General features: G+C 50.6%; 1 protein-coding gene across 50 annotated transcripts in view; it reads right to left on the bottom strand.

Annotated features, from left to right (window-relative positions):
* Nucleotides 1–853: 853 nt before the first annotated feature.
* Nucleotides 854–15,352, bottom strand: part of MADD (MAP kinase activating death domain) — a 64,249-nt gene continuing 49,750 nt past the window's right edge. For 30 of the 50 annotated variants that reach the window (XM_074401395.1, XM_074401397.1, XM_074401398.1 and 27 more), the window contains 7 exons: nt 15,227–15,334; nt 7,086–7,250; nt 6,472–6,544; nt 6,227–6,333; nt 4,047–4,116; nt 2,140–2,186; nt 854–1,790 (listed from right to left, as the gene is read on the bottom strand). In XM_074401395.1, coding sequence (XP_074257496.1) covers nt 1,686–1,790; nt 2,140–2,186; nt 4,047–4,116; nt 6,227–6,333; nt 6,472–6,544; nt 7,086–7,250; nt 15,227–15,334 — 675 coding nt within the window. In that variant the 3' untranslated portion in view covers nt 854–1,685. The remainder of the gene's footprint in view (nt 1,791–2,139; nt 2,187–4,046; nt 4,117–6,226; nt 6,334–6,471; nt 6,545–7,085; nt 7,251–15,226; nt 15,335–15,352) is intronic. The other 20 variants (XM_010334236.3, XM_010334240.3, XM_039470648.2 and 17 more) reach the window with 1 other exon arrangement.

The raw sequence follows: 15,352 nt of genomic DNA, 5'->3' as shown, positions 1-15,352 counted from the left end.
CCCGATGGCACTGACTCAGATGATGAAACTGAGCTGTGACAGCAGAAAGCGCATGAGTCAGACCCAGGTGCTCAGCATGACCTTTGTGCCAGGGGCCGTGGTGTGGTCGAAGCCTCCTGGAGGTGGGTAAGGCAGACTCTCAAGTGTTGTGACTGTCCCGGGATGGAGCTGCACTAGGTGGCTCTGGGGTCTCAGCAAGGAACAAGCCCACAGCTGGTGTGCACCCACATCCCAGTGGGGGACAGCAATCCAATCCAGCCCAGGACCGTGGGTGTCAGGGCCTGAACCCCACTCTGCTCTCACCTCCCCCATGGGGAGCCTAATTCCGAGCATCAGTTTCCTTTTGGGCGGGGGAAGCCAGCAGGTCTCAAAAGTTCCCCGAGAATGCAGCCAGGTTTTTCCAGGGCAGAAATTCCATGAAGGCAGCTCCTAGGGGTGCTTCTAGGAGTTCTACCCAGTGGAAGACACTCCTGGCCAGGTGTCCCGGGCCCTGGCTGAGTCACCACACCTCTCTGGGCCATACCTACCTGTTAGGGCGTGGAAAGGCCAGGGCCCGGCTTTTCACCTGATCTCAGTTCAGGTGTGGACTCCCAGTCTGGCTGCTCCTCCAGTTCGTGGCAGCCCAACTCTCTGCAGTGCCCCCAGGTGCCCAGGAATGAAAGCGCCACCCACAGCCTTGCTCTGGGAGAACAGCAGAGCTGGGGCCTCCATGTGCCAAAGCCTGGACATGGATGACCGCATCTCCTTCTTTCCTTCAAGCCTGAAGTGCCTTTTTAAGAGTCCAGGGACAGCCTTCCCCACACCTGAGCCAAGAGGAGGTGTCATTTAATATGAGGCAGCCAGGGAGCCCAAGGGGAGTCAAGGACATTTATTTCACATTCACACAGCTGTACATTTTCTATAAATAATGTGGGGCTGAAATATTTACAGGCATTTCTTGCCCACACCCAGGCCACCTCTCCCTCCTGGCACCCCATACCCGGAGACACAGCCTGAGGACACAGATGTGCAAACCCAGCTTGGTCTTTCCTGCCCCCTCCCCAATGCTCAGGCGGAGCAGCCAGCAGTCCCTGGGATGTCACGAGCCTCAACCACTGCGTCCTCTGATGCCAAAGGCACGGCAGGCCACAGGGAACTCGCTGCTCCACTGCAGGCAGGCAGCAGCTGCTGGGTTGGGAATGCAGAAGGAAGCAGGGAGGCTGCCATTCGCTCCGGCTGCCCCCCAGTCCTTCCCTTCCTGTCTGTCCTTCCTCTGAGAGGGTGAGCCCCATGGTTCCCTCACTCCTCACAGAATGGAAATGCTCCAGGCACCCTGTCGTGCCAGGTCACAGAGCATGGAGAGCTGGACTCTTGCGGTGGACAGTTACGCCGCCAGGGACAAGGACAAACCACCACAACACCAGTATCTCCAGGACACACACGCACGCGCACACACACACACTCACTCTTGAGCCCTGAGGGGAAGGCAGTTTGGTCTTCTGGGAGTGGAGAGGGAGAAGGTGGACACACTCAAAGACACACTCAGAAACACATAACTGGTAACCAACTAAGCCACAGCAGGGGGCTTGCAGAGGACACAGGAGCATCATCCACTCCTCGGTCACAGCAGCATCGTGCACTTGGGAACAGCAAGAGGCCAGGGGCGTGCCCTGGGCTGGGGCGGCTGGCTGTGTAGCCCCTCTCCATCAGCTAGAGACAGGCCGGGGTGGGGTTCTGAGATCTTCCTCACTGCTACGAACCGCAGCCACATACGAGAAGAGACACAACACAGAGTAGCAGATCTCATGGGCCTAGAGGGGAGAGAAAGCCAGGCGGGTCACGGTCCTGAGGCTCCTGCATCCCCACATTCGAGGATCTGCCAATGGCAACACCTGCCCTAACACTGGGCACGGGCCTCTGGGCTGAATGTGAGCTCCAAGCAAGACCTCAAGATGCTGTCCCTGTGGGAGAAGGGATCCGTGTGTGTGTGCCTGTCTCCCAGGGCTGAAGACCTGTTTCAGCTGGAGTTGAGCCTCTGGCAACTAGACCGGGTCCCCACTCACCCCTGTGCACTCAGAGGGCCCACCCCTCCTCCTGTCCGAAGGTCCCCGGGGAGCCCTGCGCAGACTGTGGCCTGTCAGGGTTGGGCAGCACACTCACCATTGGTGTCTTGTACTTGTGGCTCACCACTTCTTTAATTTCAGGAACTAAAACCGGACGGGCAAGAGACAAAACAGAAAGTTCAACACTAAGAGCAGTAGTGTCACGCTCCCCCAGGCGGCAGCGCCCGGCGCCAGGGTCCCCTTCCCCTCTGCGGCCTCTCACAGTGGCTGCAGCAGCTTAGGCTATGACAGGGCAGAGGCCACCAGAGGCTCTGTCCAGATACTGCCGACTGGGAGGACGTGGCCCCAGCCTCCTCAGCCAGGCCTCTGCCGTCTGCAGTGGCTTTTACTTGATGGCTGTGATTCCACCCACTTCTTTGAAAGCCCCGGATGGGAGGGTGGGCCTTTCACCAGCCTGGTCACGGCTGTCCAGGGCCCCTGAGGGGCTGCAGTGGAGAATTTCCAGGATTTGGCTGGGAGAAGAGAGCTGTCTCTAGCCTGTGTCCAACTTTACTGAGACACCCGTGAGCTCGTCTTGTCACCAGCCTGAAAGTCTGGTCATGTCAAACACAGTTCCCTTTATTCCCAGCCCCCTACACAGAGGGTCTCGAGGCTGGATGAAGAGGTAGCTCGATACTAAACCCTCAGGATGTGGAAGTGTTCTTCCCTGAGTGGCAGGAGAAGCCCAGGCCTGCCTGTGTGAGGGAGAGCGTCTGAGGGCTCTGGAGCGACACACCCAGCAGAAGACAGGCGAGTACAGCACCCAGGGAGGGAAGTGACAGGGAGCATCAGGCAAGATACACACATGTCCACAGCCCGGAAGGCAAGAGTTAAGAGTCCCCCCGCCCCAGCCATGCCGGGGTTCTGCTTGGCCAGAGGAAGGAGTAGGCCCCCAGGCTCAGCCATCATCATGGCCCCTTGAGACTGGGAGCAGAGGGGCCTGACATCTCCCCGGGGGCCAGAAAAGGCAGGAGGAGAATTGGTCGCACCTTCTTCTGACCCTGGGAGGGAGAATTTGGGGGAACCCAGGGCAGGTGGGGAATAAACTCATCAAAGGTAGATCGAGAAGCCCCAGGCCATTCTCCCAAGTTGGAAGATTCCCCTAAGTATCTCTCTGACAAAAGAGAGAAGGGAGCACACGGGAGGAACGTCAGAACCAGTGAGCCGGTGGGAGCGGGGAGGCAAGGGGGGAAGGGTGAGTCGAGGGGAGGAAGGAAGAGACGAGCTGGCAGTGTGAGCAGCTGGTTCGGCTGAAGGGAGCCCACCCACCCATGGCAGGGCCCAAGGCAGAGACCTGGGGAGAGGCAGCACGAGCCGAGATCACTTTACCTGCTGGAGAACGAAGGTTTTCATAGCAGCGATGAGGGGCACAAAAGAATGAAGCACAAACACAGCAGGAACTCAAAGCCCCAGGGTGAGAACCCACTACACCACTCGCTAGCGCTGGTCCCAGCTTCCGGCTACAGCTGCCCCTTCTGTCCCTGAGGCCCCCTAGGCTCCTGTGCCCCTCCAGTGAGTCTGCCTGTGATGCCCCATGCCCTTCGTCTGGCACAGAGACCAGGTGGAGACAAGTGGTGCCAGGGAGGCTGGGTGGTGCACTGGGCTGCTAGAAAGATTGCAGCAGGTGACAGACATAGTAGAACTTGGGGGTTGCCAGTCCGCTCTGTCCCCAACTTTCTGACCATTGGCTGGCTCAGCACGAGGAGATGGTGCTACTTTGCTGAGACGCTTCGGGACCACCTCTAAACTCAAAACCCACTGCCTCTTCTGCGACCCATTGTCTGTTTTTCCCTTCTCCTTCCCTGTTCTCATCTCAGAGGTCCCTTCTCTTCCTTGTCACTCCTGCTCCTCCTGACCTCTCTACAGAGGTTCTCCTTCTCCCTGCCCCTAGACCCTCCTCTGGAGCTCCGAGGTTTGAGTTACTGCCATGTGAGTCCAGACCTAAGAGCAAAATAGTGTAATTACCAAATTCCTCCAGGACAAAGACGCCTCGAACTGTATTGCACTTTTTAATGTGATTCAGCTCTATGAAAACCTGCAAGAGAGGGAGGGAGGGTGGGGTAAGGCCCAGAGGCGCCACCCCAGCCCCACACAGCACACTCTCCCGGCTACAGCCCCACCCGCACACAGAAAGCCTACTTCCCAAAGAGAGGACAGAAGAATTCACACACACACACAACTCAAAAGCGCTAAGAAGCAAAGATAGCAGAAAGGGCATGTACCTTCCGCTCCTGGCCGGAGGAGAAAGCATGGGAGAGAAATGAAGGCGTTAGTTTGAATGGTCAAATCCAACCCGAAGGCCCCGCTGCTGGCCTGGGCTGCCCGCCCGTACCCTCTGCCCAGGGCAGTGCTTGTAAGACATGGTGCCCCAGGGGTCCCCGCTCAGCCCATCAGGTCTCTACCCTTCCATGCATCCTCCTCCGGCGCAGAGGGCTGGCACAGGCGCAAAGCTCCCCTCAGACTGTCCTCAGGGTGGGAGGTGTTGGTATCCTTCTTGAAACAGGATCCAGATCTCCCAAAAGGTATGTGGTGATAATAACACCAGCTACCACCTGCTGAGCACCTACTCGGGGTTTTACAAATACGATTTCTAATCCCTGCACCTACATGACACAGTATATAGTATTACCCCCATTTTCTACAGGAGGAAACTATCGATCGGAAAGTTTCTTTGCCCATGAACGTGGAAGCTGGGCTTCAAATCCAAGCACATCCTGACACCAAAGCCTGTGCTTTTCCTATTCACTCCACCTCCACCAGGAGGTCTGCTGCCCCTCCACTCCAACTGACCACCATGTTGCAGAAGAGGGGGCAGGTCGCTGTCTCATTATTAACTGTGAGGTAAGACGGAGAAGCCGGGCTTTCCTCCCCTTCTCTTCTAGGGGCCAAGCCTTCAACCACAGACGGGCTTGGCTGGCTGCCCAGAGGGGCTGCGCCAAGAGCAGGATGAGGAAGAGGGCAGAGCACCTGGGCCCTGCTCAGCGAGATCCCATCTCCAGAAGGGGCAGCCATGGCACTAAAATGAGGTCAGCAGCCTGCTCCCCAAGAGGTACTGACACCTTTGTGGTCCAGAAAAGCACTCAGGTAGACCCATCACTTAGATAGACCCCTCTCTGGGCTGGCCCTAAGGTCTTTGGGGTTGGCTACCACCCTAAGTCCTAGATTGAAAATAAACTAAGGGGCTGCTGGGAGTCTGGGCAGCCGTTTCCTGTTAAACCAAAGCTGCCCAGCTACGTTCCTGAAAGAGCGCTACAGCAGCTAGTGGAGGCAGAAAGCCACGTCAGGTGGCGGCCACCTCCCGAGGGTCTGTGGCCTGGCCAGGGACTGTGGTGCTTCACACATTCGGATCTGGCTCAGAGCCTCAGGGAGGGAAACCAGGACATCAGGGAAAGAGGAGGGAAGGCACTTGTGTGAGGAGTCAGAGCTGTGAACGGACCTGGGATGATGCGCTGGCCTCAGAAAGGAATTAGCTTAAGGAATGTCCACTGAGAGAAAAAAGTAACACTGTGTTAAAGACCGAGAGAGAAAAAAAGTCAGCTCCTACGGTGGAATTACAATGAGGGAAAGATGTATCCAGATTGCTTCCCAATCAAAAGAAGGGGAATGGGGCCTGTGGAGCAGGGGACAGAGCGGGAACACTCAGAGGAAGGAAAATAACAGGAAGAACCCGCAGATGAAAAAGGCAAATAAACACACGCCGGACTTACACGCAGGCACGCACGCACACGCAAGCTGCACACGCACCAGAAAGACACAAGATCGGCCAGTCTAGACTCTCAAAGCAAAAACACCAGGCAGAAGCATACCCTGGGAATAAAGGAAGGCAGAGACACTGCGGGGAAGGGCCAAATGAGACGCTCCCACTCACACTGTGTGGAGTCCAACGGACGGGGCAGCGCGGCCACCCAGCCTCGCTCCTGCCCAGCCTCCCCCGAGGGCTCCCTGCTGCACCTTCACAGCACCTGGTGGTCGCCAATGTCATTGTGCCCTCCCCTGGGATTTCTCTCCCGGGTCCAGCTGCTCCAGTTCTCCCTCTAGCTCCAGAGGGCCCTTTCTCATGGTTCTGGGGAAGTACTGGGGGCCTGGACACTGGTCCTTCTTATGGATAGAACGACAGGGAGCCTCGTGCTGCCGCTCGCACTTACCTGGTTGTGCATGAACTTGAGGTTGATCCCTTCCAGGGTGACCTGCAGCAGGCCGCCCTCACCAGTCTTCATGTCCTGCACGGGGAACTCGCCACCCAGTTCAGGTCCTGTGGTGAGGGAGAGGGCTATGAGCTCACTGGTGAGGTGGGGAATCATCCCGCCCCTGACTTTCCTGCCAGGCCCCCGACACTCAGAAGGACTGGGAGAAACAGAGGGAAGACGCTCTCAGGAAACTTTCTCCTCACCGGGTTTGATGCTTTGCTGTCGGGCGGCAGCGCGCTCCATGCTGTCCTTCACACAGTAGTACAGCTCCCGACACTACGGCACACGGGGAGAGTGGTCCCGTCATGGGGGCCGTCCAGGGTTCCCGCCCACTGCTCTGTAATGGCCACTGAAGGCGTAGGCTGACACCAGGACCTCAGAAACAGCTTTAGGTACCCCATCCAGCTGGAGACAGAAGCGTGGCTCCAGATGGGTTTGGGAATTTTTTTTTTTTTGAGACGGAGTTTCGCTCTTGTTACCCAGGTTGGAGTGCAATGGCGCGATCTCGGCTCACCACAACCTCCACCTCCTGGGTTCAGACAATTCTCCTGCCTCTGAGTAGCGGGGATTACAGGCACGCGCCACCATGCCCAGCTGATTTTTTGTATTTTTAGTAGAGACGGGGTTTCACCATGTTGAACAGGATGGTCTCGATCTCTCGACCTCGTGATCCACCCGCCTCGGCCTCCCAAAGTGCTGGAATTACAGGCTTGAGCCACCGCGCCCGGCCGGGTTTTGGAATTTCAACTTCCCCAAGAGAAACTATTTGGCCTTCAATGCCTACCCTAGCCCCAACCCAAACACAGTTCTTGGGTACCTTTTTAGTATAGAACTTGTTGAGCTGGGTCTCAGAGCCATTTCTACGCCACAAGCACAACACCTTGGTCTTGGGACAGTAGGTCATGTTGATGAGCTTCTCATACCACCAGCGCTCATACACCGTTCCGATGTTACTGCGCAATACCACACAGTCATCACACACCTGGAGAAGTGCACAAAGTGGCTCAGTGGTTTCTGTCTCTCACAGCCTCTCCCCAGACTGTCTCCTACAGAGAAATGATGGCACAACTGGCCTTGGGGCATCCCCATGGTCAGGTTTTCTGCCTTACACTTGTGGTCTCCCTAGGTGGAGACACAAAACAGAACTACTGACATGCTGCCGGACATAAGGACTGGAAGAAATGGATCATTAGAAGGAACCCGTATATAAGGGAGGAGGTTCAACTCAATCAGTTATTTATTATTTCTCTCTCTTTTTTTTTTGAGACAGGGTCTCACTTTGTCCCCCAGGTTTGAGTACAGTGGCGCAATCTCAGCTCCCTGCAGCCTCAATCTCCCAGTGAACCTGGGACATCATCTTCCTGCCTCAGCTCCCTGCAGCCTCAATCTCCCAGTGAACCTGGGACATCATCTTCCTGCCTCAGCTCCCTGCAGCCTCAATCTCCCAGTGAAACTGGGACATCATCTTCCTGCCTCAGCTCCCTAAGTAGCTGGGACTACAGGTGCACACCATCACACTGGCTATAATTTTTGTTTGAGATGGAGTCACTCTGTTGCCCATGCTGGAGTGCAGTGGTGCAATCTTGACTCACTGCAACCTCTGCCTGTGGGTTCAAATGATTCTCCTGCCTCAGCCTCCTGAGTAGCTGAGATTGCAGGCACATACCACCATGCTGAGCTAATTTTTGTATTTTTAGTAGACGAGGTTTCACCATGCTGACCAGGCTGGTCTTGAACTCCTGATCTCAAGTGATCCACCTGCCTTGGCCTCCCAAAGTGCTGGGATCATAGGCGTGAGTCACTGCGCCTGGCCCAGTTATTTATTACCGCTTATGTGCTCTACAGATTTAAAGTATTTGGAGGCGATCTCATGCCTCCATCTTATGACCTCTGGAATCATCTTTGTTGACAAACACAAAGGCAGAAGATCATGACAGACTTAACCAAGGAGGAAAATGGAGCCACTTTCTAATCCTGGCTCTACCCTTTCTCTATAAAAATACATTTTTTAAAAAATTAATTGTACAAGTGACACATGAACGGGGCTTATTGCATAAAAATGATACAATACAGCATGCCATAAATTAAAAAGCAGTCTTTCACACCTTCTTTTTATTCAACATTCTCCTTCAGGTGAAGTTATCTGTTCTTAGGGCTTCAAATGTTACGGGAGACATTACAGCACAATGGGGAGAGGCAAAGGTCTACAGTCAGATAGCTTGACTTTAGATGCCAGCTCTGCTGTTATTTAGCTGTGTCAGCTTGAGCAAGTTCACCTGTGTCCACATTTCCTCACGGCTAAGATGGGGACAGTAACAGTAATAACTTTCTGCAGTTAAACTATGAAGACTAAATGAGTTAATGTGCATAAAGTACTTAATATGCATACAAAAGCCAGGCACACAGAAAGTACCCTACTTAGCTACTAGATATCAGCAATATAAAACTAATGATTATTAAAATGTTGATGGTTCTTATCTCCTTCTCTATCTTAGATCTCTCTTCCTGAGCTCCTGAGCCTCTCAATGTCTGGATGTTTCACATGCAGCATCTCAAACTCACTGTGTCCAAATCTGAACTCAACATCTCCTCCTGGGTAGATCCTCCTTTATAGCCTGCTATTTGAGTAAACGGCACCCCCATCCACCCAGCTGCCCCAGCCAGACATGAAGAAGTGATGCCCAACTCTTTCCCTTTCCCTCTAACTACACTCCATCATTGAGTCCCAGTGGTTCTGGCTCAAATATCCCTAGACCGCTCTTCCACCCCCCAACCATTAACTCTTACTCTTTCAAGTCTCAGCTCAAAGGTCAACTTCTCAAAGGAGTTGTCCACAGCTCCTAGGCCCTCTGCTGTGTATTCGCATAACTCCTGCCCGCTGAGCTTCTTTCAGAATGTGCATCATATTTTATAATACTCTTTAATTATGAGACTTCCCCAATAGCTTTGTCAATGCTAAGGGCAACAGAAACCACATCTGTCTTATTCACTGCTATAATCCTGACACCCAACAAAGTACCTAGCATACAATATGTGCTCCATAAATACTAGGTGAGTGGGTAAGGAAGACACAAGACCATCAGGCTGAAGCTGCTATGTAAGAGTTCACTGGAGTTCTAAAGCCTTTGAAGGATGGGTAGGAGTTGGAAGGCAGAGTAGGAATTGGAAACTTGAACTCTAGCCCCAGTCTGATTCTGTGGTTTTCTCTAGGGGGAAAATGGATGATACCATTCCACCTTTAACGATCCTTTAAGAACATCATATAAAGGAGAGCAGAACACATTTAGAAGAACACATGATTTCTAAGCTAGAGAATTCTAGGCTAGAAAAATGCTCATAATATATAGTGCTATACTCGTTTAAGCGGTTGTTGGAGGTGTAAACTGGTATAGTCTATGGGATGGCAATTTGGCAGAATCTATCGAAATTTAAAATATATATAAGCTTGACTTGAAAATTTCATGTCTAGGCCTATATCCTATAGAAATTCTCATGTGACAGTACAAAAATGTATGTTCAAGGATAGTCAATGAGCAATTTTTTTTTGAGACACAGTCTTGCTCTTTCACACAGGCTGAACTGCAGTGGTGCAATCATAGCTCACTGAAGCCTTGACCTCCCAGGCTCAAGGATCCTCCCTACTTAGCCTCTCCAGTAGTTGGCACCATGGCCATGCACTAGTATGCCTAGCTTATTTTAAAATTTTTTTGTAGAGACAGGGTTTCCCTATGTTGCCCAGAGTGGTCTTGACCTGCTGGGCTCAAGCAATCCTCCCACCTCAACCTCCCCAGTAGTTGGGACCACAGGCGTAAACCGCCACATGAATGGCTAATTTTAAAATGTTTTGTAGAGACAAGGTCTCCGTATGTTCCCCAGGCTGGTCTTAAACTCTGGGCTCAAGCAAAGTGCTAGGATTACAGGCATAAGCCATCATGCTTGGCCTAATGAACAATATTTTTTTAAAAAAATAGTGGGAGGCGGGCCAGAAGCGGTGGCTCATGCCTGTAATCCCAGCACTTTGGGAGGCTGAGGTGGGTGGATCATAAGCCTGTAATCCCAGCACTTTGGGAGGCTGAGATTGAGACCATCCTGGCTAACATGGTGAAACCCTGTCTCTACTAAAAAATACAAAAAAAAAAATTGGCTGGACATGGTGGTGCGTGCCTATAGTCCGAGCTACTTGGGAGGCTGAGGCAGGAGAATTGCTCGAACCCGGGAGGTGGAGGTTGCAGTGAGCCGAGATCGCACCACTGCACACCAGCCTGGCGCCTAGCGATAGAGCAAGATTCTGTCTCAAAAAAAAAAAAAGTTGAAGGCAAACCAATTATGGTACACCATTTGACATCTAATGGCTAAACATCCACTAAACTAAAAAAAAAAAAAAAAAAAAAAGGAGACATGGAAAGGTATATCATTAAGTAAAAAAAGCAAATAATTTAACAGCATTTGTAATTTGTTTGTTTGTTTTTTTGAGACAGTCTCACTTTGTCGCCCAGGTTGGAGAGCAGTGGTATGATCTTGGCTCACTGCAACTTCTGCCTCTGGGTTCAAGTGATTCTCCTGCCTCAGTCTCCCAAGTAGGTGGGATTACAGGCACCTTCCACCATGCCCAGCTAATTTTTGTATTTTTAGTAGAGACGGGGTTTCACTGCACTGGGCAGACTGGTCTGCAACTCCTGACCTCAGGTGATCTACCTGCCTCAGCCTCCCAAAGTGCTGGGATTACAGGCTCATGCAAGCCCCACACTTGGCCCAATATTTGTTATTTATTTATTTATTTATTTATTTATTTGAGACGGAGTTTCGCTCTTGTTACCCAGGCTGGAGTGCAATGGCGCGATCTCGGCTCACCGCAACCTCCGCCTCCTGGGTTCAGGCAATTCTCCTGCCTCAGCCTCCCGAGTAGCTGGAATTACAGGCACGCGCCACCATGCCCAGCTAATTTTTTGTATTTTTAGTAGAGACGGGGTTTCACCATGTTGACCAGGATGGTCTCTATCTCTTGACCTCGTGATCCACCCGCCTCGGTCTCCCAAAGTGCTGGGATTACAGGCTTGAGCCTCCACGCCCGGCCAATATTTGTAATTTAATACCACTTTCATAAGTGCCAAAACAAAATTCCATATAAATAAATTATATTTACACAAATATGCATTTTCAATAATCTAAAAGGAGTCACACAAAATTCTTTTAACAATGGTTACCTCTGGGACAAACGATTGAGAGGGAGTGAAACTTTTACTTATTTTTCAACTTTTGCATGGTTTGAAACGTTTATAGCATATGCTGTTTAACTTTTGTAACTTAAAAAAAGGAAAATAAAAACAATTTTAAAAAATATTTGGCCAGGTGCAGTGGCTCACACCTGTAATCCCAGCACTTTGGGAGGCCAAGGCAGACAGATCACTTGAGGCCAGGAGTTCAAGACCAGCCTGGTCAACATGGCAAAACCTCTTTTCTAATAAAAATACAAAAATTTACCTGAGTGTGGTGGCACGTGCCTGTAGTCGCAGCTACTCGGGAGGCTGAGGTAGTACAATCATTGGAACTTGGGTGGGTGGAGGTTGCAGTGAGCCAAGATTGCACCACTGCACTCTAGCCTGGACAACAGAGCAAGACTCCATCTCAAAAAAAAAAAAAAAAAAAAAAAAAAAAAAAATCTTGGCTGGGTGCTGTGGCTCACGCCTGTAATCCTATCTCTTAGGGAGGCAGAAGTGGGAGGATAGCTTGAGCCCAGGAGTTAGAAACCTGCCTGGGCAATATAGCAAGACCCCATTCTCAAAAAAAAAAAAAAAAAAAAAAAATCTTCCTTGGCCAGACGTGGTAGCTCACGCCTGTAACCCCAGCACTTTGGGAGGCTGAGGTGGGCAGATCACGTGAGGTCAGGAGTTGGAGACCACCTTGGCCAAAATGGCCAAACCCCATCTCTATTAAAAATATAAAATTTAGCCGGCTGTGGTGACAGGCACTTGTAATCCCTGCTACTTGGGAGGCTGAGGCAGAAGAACTGCTTGAACCTGGGAGGTGGAGGTTGCAGTGAGCCAAGATCATGCCAGAGCACTCTAGCCTGGGTGACAGAGAGAGACTCTGTCTCACATACACACACACACAAAATTTATATATATATATATGTTAAAAATTTCTGTGTGTCAAAAAATACAATAGGCAGAATCAGAAGACAAATGAGAAACTTTCTGGTGGGCAGATCAGGTTGCCCACATCTAAGCCCACTGATCAGTAGGAGAGGGATGACCACATGAGGCAACATGAAGCATACAGCACCGCTCATTAAGTATTCCGGCCAAAAGAGTGAATCTGAAACTGATCAAACCTCGAAACTAAACTACCAGTCTATGAGAAATACAAGTGATAGGGAAACATAATAACACAAAGGAGATGCAATCAGCAAAAAATCTAGAATGTAGGAGACTTCACGGTGCAAACCATCCAATTTGTTAAACAAAATAAATGGCAAAGGGGGTATTACGTGTTTAGAGACACCTAAGAATTATATCAACCAAAATTACAAATGCATGTCCCTCTGACCCAGCAATCTCATTTCTGGGAATCCTTAGACACACCTGCACATGTATGAAATGAAGCAGGCACAGCATCATTCACAGTATCACTATCAGCAACAGCAAGTTTGGAAGCAACCATATGTACTGACTTGTTAAATAAATTATGGCACAGTAACAGCAGAATACGTGTAGCCTTAAAACAAAGAGGAAAGCTTTCTTGGTACTGATTTAGAAGAGGACCAGGATAATGTTAAATGAAAAAAGCAAAGTATAAAGCAATGGATAAGATGTCTTTTTCTGAAAGGAGAAAAAGAAAATGTGTGTTCATATTTTATTGTTTGCAATAAAATATGAGCTCAGTGGCTCACACCTGTAATCCTAGCACTTTGGGAGGCTGAGGCGGGTGGATCACCAGAGGTCAGGAGATTGAGACCAACTTGACGAACATGGTTAAACCCATCTCTACTAAAAATACAACATATGCCAGGCGCGGTGGCTCAAGCCTGTAATCCCAGCACTTTGGGAGGCCAAGGCGGGTGGATCACGAGGTCAAGAGATCGAGACTATCCTGGTCAACATGGTGAAACCCCGTCTCTACTAAAAATACAAAAAAATTAGCTGGGCATGATGGCGCGTGCCTGTAATCCCAGCTACTCAGGAGGCTGAGGCAGGAGAATTGCCTGAGCCCAGGAGGCGGAGGTGGCGGTGAGCCGAGATCGCGCCATTGCACTCCAGCCTGGGTAACAAGAGCGAAACTCCGTCTCAAAAAAAAAAAAAAAAAAACATATTAGCCAGGCGTGGTGGTGGGCGCCTGTAAACCCAGCTACTTGGGAGCCTGAGGCAGGAGAATCGCTTGAATCCAGAGGCAAAGGTTGCGGTGAATCAAGATCATACCACTGCACTACAGCCTGGACAACACAGCAAGACTCTGTCTCAAAAAAAAAAAAAAAGAAAAGAAAAAAGAAAAAAAAAAAACCCACTGGAATTTGCAAAGGAAACAAATAAAAGTGGTTGGCTATAGGATGAAGGGGTGAGGGAAGTGGGAAACTGAGTGGAAGGGGACAGTTATGAGTGCAAGACTTCCCAATGTGTACTATTTTGTGTTATTCTGATTTACGAACAATGTGACTATATCATCTATACATAGATATCTTTATGTATCCAACATGGTGAAACCCTGTCTCTACTAAAATAAAAAAGTTGGTCAGGCATGGTGGCGCACACCTGTAATCCCAGCTACTCAGGAAGCTAAGGCAGGAGAATCGCTTGAACCCAGGAGGTGGAGGCTGCAGTGAGCCAAGATCATGCCAATGCAATCCAGCCCGGATGACAAAGCGAGACTCTGTCTTAAAAAAAAAGAGCCGGGCGCGGTGGCTCAAGCCTGTAATCCCAGCACTTTGGGAGGCCGAGGCGGGTGGATCACGAGGTTGAGAGATCGAGACCATCCTGGTCAACATGGTGAAACCCCGTCTCTACTAAAAGTGCAAAAAATTAGCTGGGCATGGTGGCACGTGCCTGTAATCCCAGCTACTCAGGAAGCTGAGGCAGGAGAATTGCCTGAGCCCAGGAGGAGGAGGTTGCGGTGAGCCGAGATTACGCCATTGCACTCCAGCCTGGGTAACAAGAGTGAAACTCCGTCTCAAAAAAAAAAAAAAAAAAGAAAAGGCCAGGCACAGTGGCTCAAGCCTGTAATCCCAGCACTTTGGGAGGCCGAGGCGGGTGGATCACGAGGTCAAGAGATCGAGACCATCCTGGTCAACATGGTGAAACCCCGTCTCTACTAAAAATACAAAAAATTAGCTGGGCATGGTGGCGCGTGCCTGTAATCCCAACTACTCAGGAGGCTGAGGCAGGAGAATCGCCTGAACCCAGGAGGCGGAGGTTGCGGTGAGCTGAGATTGCGCCATTGCACTCCAGCCTGGGTAACGAGAGCGAAACTCCATCTCAAAAAAAAAAAAAAAAGAAAAAGAAAAGAAATGGGTATCATCTAATCTGATAATCTGGCCAGGCACAGTGGCTCATGGCTCTAATCCCAGCACTTTGGGAAGCCGAGATGGGTGAACCACTTGAGGTCAGGAGTTTGAAACCAGCCTGGCCAACGTGGTCAAACCCCATCTTTACTAAAAATACAAAAATCACCTGGGCATGGTGGCTGGTGCCTGTAATTCCAGCTAATTGGCAGTAGAACTGCTTGAACTCGGAAGGCAGAGGTTGCAGTGAGCTGAGATTGAGCCACTGCACTCCAGCCTGGGTGACAGAACAAGACTATCTCAAAAAAACCCAAAAGAACAAAACAAAACAAAAATCTGATGATTTAATGATAAATGGATCATGAAGATGAATGAGAGAAATGAGGAAAATATTCTAGCATCAGTTCTAGGAATTCCCTGTGACTCTCAGATAGACCTCTGGGCCCCCAGCATGAACCAGCACCTACCTCCATAAAAAAGATATCTCCATTTGTATCTGTCCCTGCATGTACCACAAATGTCTGCTTCTTCATGTGCCGGCTGCCACTGGACCAGATAGAGAGATCGCGTCCATTCTGATGAAAGAGAGATTT

This window comes from Saimiri boliviensis, chromosome 6 (genome assembly GCF_048565385.1).
Source record: "Saimiri boliviensis isolate mSaiBol1 chromosome 6, mSaiBol1.pri, whole genome shotgun sequence".
NCBI lineage: Eukaryota > Metazoa > Chordata > Mammalia > Primates > Cebidae > Saimiri > Saimiri boliviensis.
This window is presented reverse-complemented; position numbering and strand designations above follow the sequence as displayed.